General features: G+C 37.1%; 1 protein-coding gene across 4 annotated transcripts in view; it reads right to left on the minus strand.

Moving 5' to 3' along the window:
* The window catches only part of RNF19A (ring finger protein 19A, RBR E3 ubiquitin protein ligase), a 54,104-nt gene that overhangs the window by 15,619 nt on the left and 22,681 nt on the right, over positions 1-15,804 (minus strand). For 2 of the 4 annotated variants that reach the window (XM_036337891.1, XM_036337892.1), the window contains exons 4-10: positions 13,264-13,408; positions 12,454-12,616; positions 9,139-9,253; positions 8,286-8,447; positions 5,195-5,408; positions 3,173-3,316; positions 2,304-2,593 (exon numbers count right to left, since the gene is read on the minus strand). In XM_036337891.1, the coding sequence (XP_036193784.1) occupies positions 2,304-2,593; positions 3,173-3,316; positions 5,195-5,408; positions 8,286-8,447; positions 9,139-9,253; positions 12,454-12,616; positions 13,264-13,408 (1,233 nt within the window). Of the gene's footprint in view, positions 1-410; positions 2,594-3,172; positions 3,317-5,194; positions 5,409-8,285; positions 8,448-9,138; positions 9,254-12,453; positions 12,617-13,263; positions 13,409-15,804 lie in introns of those variants that run through there. The other 2 variants (XM_036337889.1, XM_036337890.1) reach the window with 2 other exon arrangements.

Genomic DNA, 15,804 nt, shown 5'->3' on the forward strand with positions numbered 1-15,804 from the left:
AGAAATATCAATGAGAGAGAAACATGGATCAGCTGCCTCCTGCACACCCCCTACTGGGGATGTGCCCGCAACCAAGGTACATGCCCTTGACTGGAATCGAACCTGGGACCCTTGAGTCCGCAGGCCGACGCTCTATCCACTGAGCCAAACCGGTTACGGCCAATTTCCTTTTAAAAATGAAATTATTTTGATGAATTAAGCAACTCCTTTCTGAAGGACAGGCAGAGATTAGACATGAAGAAAGGTTTCTAACAAATGTTTGCTGATAAGTTCAGTAAATGCTTCTCTTTGGGCTGAGACCAGAATGCAGAATTATATCAATGGCTTTCAATATTTATGAATAATGATCACATGGCAAATGAATATTCCTGTTCTTATAAAAACACTTATGCAGAAACCGTAGGCAGCAATACATTAGTATTTACATTTATTTTATGTATGCAGTATACACACTCACGAACAAAATTGGAATGCAAACAAATATACAAATACCATAATAAGCATTATCAAATAAAATAACTGGCACTAGTGTTATAAGCATAGTAATGAATGGACCTGTGAGAAAAAGTGATGTCAGAAGACTGCAGCCCATGGCATTTTTCTTTTTATCAAAAGAAAATGCTCAGTAGCACCATAATGGTAATACTTAAAAGAAACATGTAAGATGGAACATTTTAACTGCTATCAGTGAGGTTAACCTGTTTTATTTTAAGTGAATTATACAGAAATTTAACAGTACAGGCAGTATTTTGGCCAACTTCTGTTTATGTCAGCTGAACATCTTCCATAAACAAAAGCAAAAGAAAATAAAGCCAGCCGTACGTGGACCCCTCCTTGGTACTTGGTACAAGCTGTACCGTACTTTGACTTTATGAATGGAGAAGATTCGCATGAGTTAAAAACTGAGGTTAGGCGAGTTATTCACTAAAGCCTGAGTGTGTCTTTGGTAGGCTAATACTTTTTCAGCATTGTTATTAATCATCATAATATTATCTAGCCTGTATTCTCCTACATAATCCAAGGCGGCTAGAGAGGACATTATGGAAAGTAATACAGAAAAAATCCTCAAATAACTAGACTCTTAAAATCTAGTCTATACCAAAGGCACCAAGAATCAATGGGGTGCAAACTTCCACTTAGTGAAAGGTGACTTATTTGTAATACTTATAAACTAATGGAATTTTGTTTTACAGTTTTATATATCTTATTTGGTGCTGTCAGTATACTTAATTACCTACCTTTATATTTCTATGATGGCATCAACAATATACAAGATATATAGAATACCAGGTATTTCTATTTCAAAGTTGTGCAAAAAATTGCCACAATCTTGGTCAAAGTGTCTAAGTATCCAAATGGTAGCAAATGGGCTGCATTAAGCTTTACATATTCACATTGCATATGAAAAAAAATTTATGCCCAGTTATGAATAGAAATGTTACAAAGAGTATCATATACTGAGAGTAACCTGCAAGGTTCTTAAAACAGTATCCCTTAGTGGTTTCAATAAAATGTCATTAACCACTTAACCCTAAGTCTCAAGTTTTCTTCACAAGAATGCTATAGAACTTCATTAGTATTTTATATTGATTATAAATTAAGCCAAATTTATAAGTACACAAGTATGTGCCTCAAGCAGTATTTTGTGGCAAATGCACAAAACATACTTCTCTGAAAGGATCATTGTCCTTACAATAATGCACTATTAAAGCCTTCATTTCATAGTTTGGTAATTAAGATCCACATGAAACACAATGCCTTGCTGAATACAGAAAATGTATCTGCATTATGACTATGTAACCTGGCCTTTGCTGGTAACTTGAAACTTAAAGTAGTCACGTGTAGTTCAACAAGCTCCAAACAAAGTTGCTCAGTGGTAATTATCCTGCAGCATTTATAGGCCTAAATTTCAGTCTGAATCGCAACTTTTAATTCCATTGTCTGATGTGAGTGGTTGTTATTTGTTTCTTTTAGTGCATCATCAAAATATAAATCAACATTGGGTTTTATTCCATTGTTACCGTGTTCTCCAGCAATGGGATTCAACTGCGGCACTTCTGAACACAAAGCAGTTTGGGAAAGCACAGAAATGCTGCACTGATGTGGGGAATTTTCCAGGCGGTCATTTTCTACCTCAGGAAGAATGCTAACAGTAGCAAAACGGGCATGATGGTCATTGGAACCATGGCTACAAGACGTTTTCATGCTTTCTAGGTCAGAACAACTAAATTCAGAAAAGTGACTAGAGTGGGAGTCTGCTACAGATGGCATACTGTCACTGAGGGATGGAGCCTCAAACTCACTTGAGTTTGTGCTTTGTTGTTCCAACAACTGTGCATCCATGTCTTCTCTGGTCTCATTTATCTTCATGTTACTCTTTTTCCTCAATTTACCGCTTTTTGATTTCTTTCCTGTTGTTGCTTCTTTGGACCACTTGGTGGCACCGGATTTACCTTCAGGCAAGCCATTGGATGAACCACTAGGATGACTTCGGGTGGCGCTGCCATCCTCCACACTGCTGCTTCCACTGTTGTGCCTGAATTTGGATGGCTTTGATTCAATATCTACTTGCACCTCCATACTGTTACCTTCTCTGAAAAATAAGAGTAACCAATATATATTTTTAACTTCCTTTTAATTTTTATTCAGATGACATCAAAGGGGAATGGGTGTCTATGTGAAAAATTCAAAGGCTATATAAAAGCTGCCAGAATAAATTAATGCAAGATACATTCTACTAAAAAAAAAAAAAAAAAAAAAAGTCCTGTGTGAAATTAAAGGACTATAATACTGTTTCAATTGAAAGAAAAACAAAATAGAAGCAGCTACATAAATGTACCTGTTTAAAGTGTACAATTCAGTGCTTTTTAGTATATTCAGAGTTGTCATCAATGACTGCTGCCCTAACTTCAGAACATTTTCATCTCCCCCCCCAAAACCCTACACCCATTAAGCAGTTTGTACCCATACTTCCCTCTCGCAACACTGGCAACCACTAATCTACTTTCTGTCTCTACGGATTGGCCTAGTCTGGACATCTCACTATTTTCTGTTCCCAGAGAACCTAATAGTTGATAACCATTATTCATGATAATTTTGCCTAATGATAGGGATAATTCTTTTAAAATTAATTTTTAAAATACTTCTGACTTTATAACAATTCTTTCCTTACTTGTCCAACGGGATGTAGGAATTCAGAATGGATCCCGCCATTGCTTTGGTGCTGGCATTATCACTAACTGTTCCCAAGCTGACCGTACCAGATTCTCCACTTAGACTGCACCGTTCTTTCTGTACATCTGCTTGTACTTCCAACCTTAAGAGGGAAATACCAGATAAAAACAGAAAATACATATGACATCAGCACTATTATAACATGTATCTTTTTAAAAATATGTTTTTATTAATTTTTTTTTTTAGAGAGAGAAGAAGGGAGAAGGATAGATAAAAAATTCGATGAGAAACATCATCAATTGGCTGTCTCCTGCATGCCCCCTACTGGGGATCAAGCCTGCAGCCCAGGCATGTGCCCTGACCAGGAATCAAACCCGTGACCTCCTGGTTCATGGGTTGATGCTCAATCCCTGAGCCACTCCAGTGGGGCTAGAATATGTTTCTTTCTTTTGTTTGTTAATCTCCTCACCTGAGGATATTTTTTTGTTGATTTTTAGAGAGAGTAGGAGGGAGGATGACAGAGAGATAAACATCAATGTGAGAGAGATATCCATTGGTTGCCTCCCACATGGGCCTGACCGGGCTGGGGATTGAGCCTGCAACCGAGGTACATGCCCTTGACCTGAATCGAACCTGGGATCCTTCAGTCTGTGGGCTAACACTTTATCCACTGAGACAAACCAGGTAGGGCATAACATGTATTTTTAAGTAATTCAGTTAAGAGCCCTAGTAACAATAAGTTATTTTAGAAACTACTATACACATTATTTTTAAAGTTTCTTTTTATTTGATTATTCAAATTCTACTGCAGTGCACTGAATAGTACCAGCGGTCCAAATGAAATAAGAAAAATTAGCTGTCTGCCAAGTAAGGTAGCAACAGAATAGCACAAAGACATAAAGGGGTTCAAGTTAAATATGCTATATTATTTTCACTCAGGATGTGGCACTTTGCTTGGCATGTTCAGTGCAAAACACAAATACATTAAAAACCATTCTTCATGCCCTGGCTGGTTTTGTTCAGTAGATAGAGTGTTGGCCTGCAGACTCAAGGGTCCCGGGTTCGATTCCAGTCAAGGGCACATGCCCAGGTTTCAGACTCCCTCCCCAGTAGGGGTCGTGCAGGGGGCAGCCAATCAATGATTATCACCATTGATGTTTCTATCTATCTCTCTTCCTTTCTCTTCCTCTCTGAAATAAAAATATATTTTTTAAAAAAACACACAAAAATCAAAAAACCATTCTTCATGAAAGATCAGTGAATCAAAAAATCCTGGGCATCTATATGTCAAAAATGGTTCTATAAATTTAACATCTGAGTCTTTAAAAAAGACATAATATAGATCACTATAACTTAAAAGTTTGTGCTTAAAAGCAAACTACCTAAAAAGAAGCATGACCAATTTATCTTTTAATTCATGTACTGTCTACATTTTAAAAGAAGCTAATAAACATAGGTAAAGAGTAGCGAGTAAAGAGGAAACAAGGGAAGATAAAAATGCTTTAATTTCTCCTATTTAGAGATAAATAGGAGAGACTTGGTAAAAGACTTGGTGAGAATGAAATAAGCGTTAACTAAAAGCGGACGCTCCCAGCCTCAGTCAAGCATTCCTGGGTATCCTGACTCCCCGCTCCCTTGGCTCTCAGCCAAGGTCTCATTTCCTAAGCTCCAGCTGCTGCCCCCTCCAAAGACCAGGACCACGCCATGCACTGCCCTTACTGTGCCCACTGAAGCAGCCCCACCATTCAAACGTAACATCTGACAAAGGCAGCAAAAAACATGGCAAAATTATGTCTTCGACTTAATTCTACCTCATCATAGGTATATTCTTACAGAAAATCTAAACAAGTAAAAATCTCCTTACTCACTGTTTACCAATAATTTCATTTCTTAACATTACTTTTTTCAACCCTGACACAGTAGGGAAATATGTAATCATGTTCAAAATTCTCCTCATCAAGTTAATAATCTGTAGTTAACAGAAGGCAAACACACAACAAAACAAAGCACATTTTCTTACCTGTTGAAACAGTTGACCATGGCACTTCCTGACAGACTCCCCGTTATGCTGGCTCCAGCCAGTGCCATGGTGCTGGCCGTTTCACTCAGGTTGTCCCGAATGGCTCCTATCCGATCCATGTGGCTTCCACTTGCACTCAAGCTGCCAGTCAGACCACCAACACTTCCCTCCCCTATACTCGGGTTCTGTCTTGCTTCTGCTACTGAAGTTGTGTCTAAATGCAAATATTTCAAATAAATTAAATAAGTATAATTAATAACGTCCCTCTTAAATTCCTCCATGATTTCAGATAGGGCATTTTATCATATAAATTATAAAATATACATAAGAATAGAAAAAAATGTCTGAGGTAGGGACATATAAGTATGGGGTAAGAGTAAAGGGAAATATCTGAGAGAACAAAGCTGGATTAACAACTGGCCCTCAGTTTTAGATAGTCACTTTTTTTTTTTATTCTCACTCAAGGATATTTTTCCATTGTCTTTTAGAGAGAGTGGAAAGGAGGGAGGGAAAGGAGAGGCGAGAGAGAAAGTGAAAGAGAGGAAGAGAAGCATTGAAGTGAGAGACACTTCAGTTGGTTGCTTCCAGCCCTGCCCTGGGCTGGAGTTCAGACCTGCATCCCAGGTATGGGTGCCCTTGACCAGGAATCAAACCCAAGACTCTTTGGTTTGTGGGCTGATGCTCCAACTGCTGAGCCAGACTGGCCAGGACTTTTTTAATCCAGAAGATTTAGGAATTCTATAAAAAAATCTGAGTGTTGAAAACTTAAGCTAACGTTGGAGGAAAATTACGTGACAGTTTTTAATAAGGGTGTCATATAATGAGTTTATTATTCGCTAGGTCAATAAGAATGAGCCAAAGTTGATACCTAGATATATTCCATGGTTCCAATTGTCTACAAAGTACTACAAAATCTGATACCACTATATTTCAATCTTATAGTACTTTTCACATGCTTTGTATTGACAGATTCGTTTATTTGCTCCAAACTGGGTTCCTATTACACTCACCCAACACTGTTCTAAGCACTGGGGACACAGTGGATCAAAGAGACAAACACTCTGCCCTCAAGAATCTTATATACTAGTTGGGGAAAGCAATAAATAAAATTATATAATAATAAATGTTATGAGAAAAAATAAAGCAGAGTAAAAGGGAGTGAGAAAAAGGCAGCGAGAGTGGTAAGAAGTGTGTGTGCATACCTGTGGGCTACTTCAGATAGTGTGATCATAGTGTTATGTTTTAGAAGGCCTCTCTGATAAGGTAACACTTGTAGAGACTCAAAGAAATTGAAGGAGTGAGCCACAAAATCACCTTTGGGAAGAGTAAAGCAGGCAATAGGAACTTCATGTTTAAAAGCCAAGAAGTGGAAGTATACTGGGCACCCTCGAAAACATCAGGGGTGGTGGTATAAAACAGGAGAATGACAAGAAATGAGTTCAGAGATACAGCCTGGGACAGATCACGTGGGGTTATAAGGACTTTGGATTTTTTCCTCCCAGTATAGTTACTATAACTGTATTGAGGATAAGAAAGACATGATCTAAGTTCTATTTATTTATTTATGTTTTTATTGATTTCAGACAGGAAGGGAGAGGGAGAGAGAGATAGAAACATCAATGATGAGAGAGAATCATTGATAGGCTGCCTCCTGCATGTCCCCTACTGGGAATCAAGCCCGCAACCCGGGCATGTTCCCTTGATTGGAACCCAACCTGGGACCCTTCAGTCCGCAGGCCGACGCTCTATCCACTGAGCCAAACCAACCAGGGCTGATGGCTGCATAGTGGAATAGTGAGTGGAAACTGAGAAGCTGCTGGATCAGTTAAGAGGCTATTACGATAGTCCAGGAAATAGGACAGTAGTAGCTTAGATTAATAGAATAGCAGTGGGGAGGGTAAGAATGGTTAGATTATGACCAAATACTGAAGAAAATAGCAGGATTTGCTGATGGATCAGATGCAGTGTAAGAAGGGAAGAGGAGTCGTCATCATAAGTGAAGGCTTTTAGCCCAAGCAACAGCAAGAATGGAGAAGCTACTTAATAAGGGGAGGATGATGGAAAGAACAGATTTTAGAGTGAAGAGTTTGGTTACAGACAATTTAAGCTTAAAATTCTCATCAGACATTCAAGTGTAGATTAAAGAAAAGAGATGTACAAGTGTGGAGTTCAGAGGAGAGTTCTAGCCTAGATACAAATTTAAGAGCAGTCGTTCTATAAATTATTTAATAGATGAGAATACCTAGGGAGTGAGTGTAGATAAAGAAGAGAAGTCTGAGAACTGAGAAACTCCAAAATTTAGAGGTTGGGAGAGAAAACTGAACCAGCAAAGAAGACTGGGAAGATGTGGCCAGGAGATATGATGAGATAAATACTTTTCCAGAAGACAAGTAAAGAAAATGTTTTAGAAATGAGGGAACAGTCCACCATGTCAGGTGTACTCTTATATTAAGATGAAAACCAAGAACTGACCACTATACTTGGCAACACAGAGGTCTGCTTTGTTAGAGTGGTAGAAATCAAATTCTGGAGTGGTAGGGACTAAAATATGATTGGAGTGAGTAGTTCAAGAGGGAATGGGAGGTAAGAAAGTGGACGTTATCTTTGTATATTTGCCTGACACATTTCTATAACAACTGCTGGACTATAAAACATGTGCATGCTTTAAGGTTTATTAACTTACACTTCTACTGGCAGCACATGAGGGCCTTTTCATTCTCCAGTTCTTGTTTAATTCATTTTTCTTTGAATAACACTGGGTTGATACTTATTTGCCATCTGTATTTCTTCTTTTATGAACTGTATTACTCTTCATATCCTTTTCTTACTGATTTGCAATGTTTCAGGCAAATTTAAGATTAAAATTCTAGAATTTCTATGACATTATGTTTCCACTAGAAACTATTCCACCTTCTTTCATCCGTTCACCTCTCCTTGGCCGTTTATTTCCTGATGTACTTCTAGATGAATACTACTGGGCTCAGTGAAAGGAGGGTAATGGAAATTCTGGCTTGCATATTGTCTACAGCCTCCCCCTACTTAAACTATTAGTAAGTACATTAATTTCCCTTCCTTTCCTTAAAGGACTTACCTACAGCTGTGTTATTTCCACCAACATTGATATCATTTTCATCATCAAATTCAATCCTGACTCCTTTTCCATTGCCTGCTGAGACTCCACAACCTCCACTTCGACAGAGAGAAATTGGAACAACGCCATAGACATAAGCTAACATAATAGGAACACCAATACCTAAAGAGAAATTATATTAGTTATTATAAACCAAAAACTAAATCACAGAAACATGAGTTACAGAAAGTCTTTTCGAGACGGTGTATAGGAGGTAAGTCCAAAAGTGGATTTATCTAGCTGTTTAGGGACACAAGCAAATTCAAAGGATCTAGCCTTTCAGGTGGCATACATGAGGAGGAAAAAGATGTAAACCTTTTCCAGTGCCAAGGTTCTAAACCAGCCGTGGGCAAACTATAGCCCGCTGGTCCGAATCCGGCCCGTTTGAAATGAATAAAACTAAAAAAAAAAAAAAAGACCGTACCCTTTTATGTAATGATGTTTACTTTGAATTTATATTAGTTCACACAAACACTCCATCCATGCTTTTGTTCCGGCCCTCTGGTCCAGTTTAAGAACCCATTGTGGCCCTCGAGTCAAAAAGTTTGCCCACCCCTGTTCTAAACTGTCCTTGGGGGAGGGAGGAAAGGGTGTCTGACACTAGTAATTACCAACTACCCCACGGCTGGGCTCTGAGTCTATAACACCTTAACCAAATAATTACTAAATAAGAGGCTTTCAGTAGGTTCAGCTTAAATGATCTTAAAATAAGTAACTTCTTTTACATTCAACAATATGTTTTATTTTAACATCCTCCACAAAACTTAAATTTTATAAATTCTGAGGTCATTAGTATTTTTAAGCATTTTCTTACCTACTGTTACTGCAGCTACAACTGGAGATACAATTACAGACAATGTTACACCACCTGCTATGGCCAAATTCCGTTTGTGCTTGGAAATGTCCTTGCCTTCATATCGATTGTGAATCTTGAATTAAAAATAAACACCGGGGTGAGAAATTAAAGAGAAAACATATTACATACTTATGTAAATGAAACAGACCCACATTTGCTAGAAGTTTAAGGCAATTATCTCTTGTAACTTCATAGTTAAGTGTTTTGATTCAAGGTCAACATATTATTGTTCTTAGACCATATTCTTACATAATTTGCTCCTTATTAATTTGCTTACATAATAGAGTGATTTAATAGATTTTATACTTTGTGTTTACAAGTAGTTGTAATTTTTCTGAAAAAACAGTATAATCATGTTTTTAGCAAAAAAGGCATTAAAAGTATTATTTCTAACATAGCTATGAGTTGGATGTTTGACTAATAGGATTACTTTATGAAATTTAGCATTCCACAGGTTTCCTTCCAAATAAGCATCCCTAAATAATAATTAGCTCATAAGGGTGGTTTCTACAACCTTTTTAAAAACTGACCTTCAAAAGCAGTACTAATAAGCAAACAACACTAAATAGAATCAATTTTTCCTCAGATCCCTATTTATGAAGAAAAATATAATATTACCAAAGACTCAGGATCCTGGGTTTTCACTTATAGCTCAGAGTAAGGGGTAGAGAGAGAATAAACTATACTGTCAGAAGACAGGTGTTGGATCTACTTAGCTTCTTTATACTGTAGAGGTGTTACCAGACAAAATTTAGTATCACTATGAAAGTGGCTTGTGAGATGTATGTACTTCGGGAAATAGCTCAGTATCTTTATTCTCATGTTTGCAAGGGCTAAAGCTAATAAGGAAATTTTCCCTTGTTTCAAGACAGATGCAAACGGCCTCAAAAGTGTGCAGGTAGTCTCGCAAATAAAGTATCTGACTTATAAACAATGTGAAGCTTTAAGAAATCTATTCTTATTATGTGGTTATTTGGGAGGCTCTGAAAGTACAAGGAGTATCATAGCATGTATTAAACAGTGATAAAGCTGGGGTGGGGAAGTGGGCAAAGCATATATTGACAAAGAATATTTCTATTTCCCCACCAAATCCTGTTTCCCAGCAGTGACTGTATGTGCCCAGGGAATGGGCCTCTACATTTTCCTAAATGATCCATGTAGACAGAGACTGCAGACCTTCCCAAAGTACCTTTCATTATTCTTCAATTCTGCAACCAATTCCTGCTGCTCCTCACTCCTACTCCTGAAACACTTAGCATTGAAACAGGGAAAGCCAAAGCTAAAAACTGATGGAGCAGACTGGGAGAGGCAGGCTGCCAGGGGCAAGGAGTCTTCCAGAAAAGTTTGCATCCTCAAGCACCAATGTTCAGTTACAGTGATCATATCATCCCGTTAGTTCTGGTTCAACTTTATTTTTTTACTATTTTGTCCCACATTTTCTATTTGTTATTACAAATAAAGGCTCAACTTTTGGGTACTTTATCAACTTAATAGGTTTTCCTGGGCTGGTTTGTGTCCCTGAACCCCACAGAACATTATTTCAGTGGAAAACTAATTCATCACCTTGCAACCCTCTGAGTACATGTTTGAAAAAAGAAGACTTGTGACTGCACCTCAGACTTGCACAATGAGGTAAATAATCTCTCCTCTATAAATTATTTGTAGATGTGTGCAGTGTAAGAGTCTCTCTTTTCCTTCTGCTTCAAAGTATCAAATAAACAGTTTTGTTCTCAGCAAAACCATGCTTTGGATAATACATAAAAAGTTATTACAATCAGCTATTATGTTTGAGACAATTTAAGTTTAGTTATGTCAATCTTCTAAAATAGACATTTGGCTCATAAATATGTCTCTCTTCTGAACCAAAGCTAATTTAAAAATAGTATGTTTTGTTATTTTTCAGGTTATTACAATAATATATGTTGAATATAAAAAAATTTGGCTATTATATGGAAGAGGCTCAGCCCTGCCTTGAGTTTGGTCCTAAAAGTCAGAACTATAACTAAACAAAATAATTTAAAGAGAAACAGATCCAGACTCAACCTAAGAATTTCCTAACAATTACAGCTACACGGAAACAGAATGGGCAGCCTCAGGAGCTGGTGGTTTCCCATCAATGAAGTACCCAAATGGCTAGACTGAAATTTATCAGGGATCTTACCTACAGAATTTGTGCATCTGGGTTTAAATCCCAGCGCTGCTTCTTCTTGTATAATTAAGATAAATTACATAAACCTCCATATTCTAACACATAAATTGCTGTGAGGTTAAAATGAGTTGAAGTACATAAAACACCTACCACACAGTAAGGACTCCCACCCTCCTTTAAAAAAATCCTATACTTTGTTCTGCTTAGCATTAGATAATTTCTAAAGTTACTTCTCAATTCTGAGATTCTATTAATTTAGATAGCAGCAAACTTCTTTGTCACTTCATAAATTATCCCTTTAACCTTTCAAAAAAGAATTATTTGCTTACCACTCATAGGCAAGTGGTAAGTACTGGTGCTTGGACTTTCACAAAATTGTTAACAATCTACAACAAGAGTATTAATAGCAACAAACTAAGGGGGAGAAAAAGCTTTGAACTGAAGTTGAAAATAATTTAAAAACTGCTAGTTATTCTTTGCCTGAGGACATGTATTATTTAGCCATTAACTTTTTATAGACTTGACTATACAAGGATATACCCATGAGAAAAATGGACAGGTGTGTATTTGTTAGTACGTTATACTTAAAGTTCATTTACAATGAAAATGTACTAAAGTTTTCCGATTCAGATAATATTAAAACAATTCTACTTTTAAACATCCATATGAGCTTGCCAAACACTAAAAATTTATTGCCTTATGAAAAAAATAGTAGTTGTTTTATAGTGAAGATACTGAAAATGACTTAGTCTTTCAAAACAAAATAAAACAAAAACAGTCCTAGTCAGTTCGGCTCAGTGGATAGAACATTAGCCCGTGGACTGAAGGGTCTTGGGTTCGATTCCAGTCAAGGGCTCGTACCTCGGTTGCAGGCTTGACCCCAGGCCTGGTTTGGGCATGTGTGGAAGGCAACCAATTAATGTCTCTCTCTCACATCACGTTTCTCTCTCTCTGTTTCTGCCCCTCCCTTCCACTCTTTCTAAAAATCAATGGAAAAAATATCCTCAGGATGAGGATTAACAACATAAACAAAACAAAACAAAACAAAACAAAAACAAAGCAAAAATCATCAACCCTAAAGATTTAGACTAGATAATGAACTAACAAGGAATTATGCATTTTACCTTGCGGCCCACGTATACAGGAATACCAATAATCATTGCAGGGATAGCAATGCCAGCTATTAAAGCAATTCCTACAGGAGCACCAACGAGTGTTCCTAGCTGCCACAGAATTTTCTTCTTTCGGCTCCAGGGTTTCTTCCCCCAAAAAGTACATCCTGATGGACTAATGGAAAAAATTATAATGTTCTAAGCTGCAAAATATCACAACAAATTACTACAATACAGTAACGTAATCACTATAAGAGACTTTCTCATACTTAGAAATAAGATTTTCCCTTTCTTTAAAATGAGTTCATTAAAAGCCAAAAAATCATAAGTACCACCATAAATTATATTTTAAAAATATTGATAAGTGGGATTTAGTTTAAATATCTATCTATAGACTTCCATTAGCCTCAAAACCTGAGGTTAGTTTTTGAAGAGTATATTAATTATTAAAAAAATGTTTATTTTATCCATTTTAGATAGTTATCTGATTATATCATAAACTCACACTGCAGCCTAAATGAGAAAATTTATACATGAGTAAATTAAATGGAAAGATTTATGACCTAGCATAATTACATGGGGTAGTAAATACTAGCTTTCTAGTTAAAAAAAAAAGGGGAGGGGGAATGTTTTCTATTTTTGACTAGTTATTAATCCCAATTGACTAACACAATAATATGGTTTCTTTTAAATTTATGTAACTAGAATAAAAAAGACCCCATAATCCCATTTAAAAATGCTTAGAATAACACTTTAAAAAGTCCTTTTGTCTTATAATGTAAAATGATATTCAGATGGAAATAGCTCCTTCAATATACTTACCTTAGATAATGTAAATCTGAAATTTCTTTCATACACAACCAACAAAACTCACAACCACAGACAGCACATGTCATATGATTACAGCTCCCATCATTCATCTTTATTATATAAGCAGCACATCGTGGACATGGCTTTATATCATCAGCTATTGGGAAAATAAATAGACATGCTTAATATGTAAAACTGGTCTAAAAATAACAATTTCTATTGAATAATCAATTGTAGCACTGCCCCAAAAAATCTTATCATGTATACAGTTTGTTAGCTATAGCTTCAGCCCACTATTTTTAGTATATAAAGTATTTTTTCTTCCATTCTGAGAAAAGGAGCATATTTTACATTAAATTTTCAAATTGTAAACGTTTTCAAACACAGCAGCAGTATAATAAGAACAAAGAATAACAAAATGATAAAAGAGGAAAACCAAGGACAGCCCCAAATAAACTGTGGACTACATAAAGTTTATCTTTTTTTTTTTTCTTCTTTTCCCCCTCTTCACATTCCCCCGGCCATAAAGTTTATCTTTCTCCCTACCCCAAAGTGTAGTCTTTTCTGAGTGACACTCCATATCTACAACTTCTCTAACCATCTCCACTTAATACTATTCCTATTAGTGAGTGAATACTAATGGAAAATGACAATTTGATATTTAATCTGAAGTAGTACTATATATATAATAAAGTACTTTGAGTTTACTTCTCTCTTCTAAGTAACATCAACTATAAGTACTATACAAATAATACAAACATCTTCAGAAAAGCAAGCCTTTTTCTTGTATTTTAGTTCACAGAGACGGGCTTTCCAAAGAATCAGTACTCAGAATAAAAGGAAGGAGGTAAGAGGTTAAGGAAGAGTTACATACTTATGAACATTTAAACAATGGAAACGGTTTCAGAATTATAGCAACCATTTGTTGGTTATGCTCATGACTGTTTTTCATTTGTCATCTTTGTTCTTTTTATTCATTTATTTAAATGCTATTGTTGTATGCTTCATGTATAGTAATATGGTTATGCTGCACAAAGGTGCCAAGTTAAAATCAAGTGGGTCCATAACTTTAGGGATCACTGACACAGAGTAAGAGTTATCTCAAATTATACAACTATTTTAAACTTTAGCATCTATTTAAATAGCAACCAGTAATTATTCTACTGTTACTAGTAGCCAGCTATATTTGTATAGTGCTAGGCACTGAATTCAAGTATATGGTTCCAACTTCTTAAGAGGCAAGCATTAAGCTATACTATATTTTCTGTGCTTTAACCACTTGGCAACAACAGCCAGGTCAGAAGGTTGTTTTTTTTAATGATCACTTTGAGAGACTATATTTATTCCAACAATGCTACTATTTGGTTCAAGTCATTTGGAAAAGTTTTTCTTTCATAATTACTTTCAAAGTTACTTTACATATATTTAAAAAAATCACGCTCATGATCATATAGTTACATCTTACTTTGAATCCACTCCAAACCAGTGATTCAACTTGATATGATATTCTAGTTGTTAGTCTTAGTTCCAAAGGAATTTTTGGTCATACCCAAAAAACTCACTGACAATAAGGGGATAATTTAAGTGAATGTATCAGGATCAAAGGTTATGATCAATACGGCATTCCAAGGAAACACTGCTGAAATGAACATAAAATCTCCCATGGTGACTACTGTGAGAAAGACCAACATTCATCTGGATGACTGAATGACAAAGTTGATTTTAAAATTAATAACAAAAGTCATCTTAGTCTTTTATTTTTCTTCTCTTAATGATGGTCTACACATATGCAAATCTCTAGCAGGAGACTGTGGTTTAACTAAGTTTCCCTACCTCATACAGCCAGAGCATCCCATATAATAAAAGGGTAATATGCAAATTGACCCTAACAGCAGAATGACTGGTCACTATGACACACACTGACCACAAGGGGGGAGATGCTCAATGCAGGAGCTGCCCCCTGGTGGTCAGTGCGCTTCCACAGGGGGAGCTCTGCTCAGCCACAAGCCAGGCTGATGGCTGCCAGCACAGCGGTGGCGGCCGGAGCCTCTCTCGCCTCCTCAGCAGCACTAAGGATGTCCGACTGCAGCTTAGGTCATCTCCCATGGACATCCCCCGAGGGCTGCCAGGCTGCCAGAGGGATGTCTGACTGCCAGCTTGGGCCCAATCCCCCAGGGAGCGGGCCTAAACCAGCAGGTGGACATCCTCCGAGGGGTCCCAGACTGCAAGAGGGCATAGGCCGGGCTGAGGGACCTTCCCCCACCCCCCCGCCCCCGAGTGCACAAATTTTTGTGCACCAGGCCTCTAGTTTATTATAAGCCAGGACATGTTTCAAACTTACAGATACAAGTATTATTAGTATCTTCATTTTGCAGACGAGATAAGTAACTTGTTCAGGGCCACACAGAGACTAAGTGGAGAAGCTGGGATTTGAATCCAGACAGTCTGATTCTAAGGTCTATTCTCATACTCTGCAACTTTGTGTCCTGTAGCCAATAAATACTCATCCGCACTGAGAGGCGAGGGATAGCATTTCCAAGTGGACCACTCAAT

Source organism: Myotis myotis, unplaced genomic scaffold (assembly GCF_014108235.1).
Source record: "Myotis myotis isolate mMyoMyo1 unplaced genomic scaffold, mMyoMyo1.p scaffold_m19_p_16, whole genome shotgun sequence".
Lineage (NCBI taxonomy): Eukaryota > Metazoa > Chordata > Mammalia > Chiroptera > Vespertilionidae > Myotis > Myotis myotis.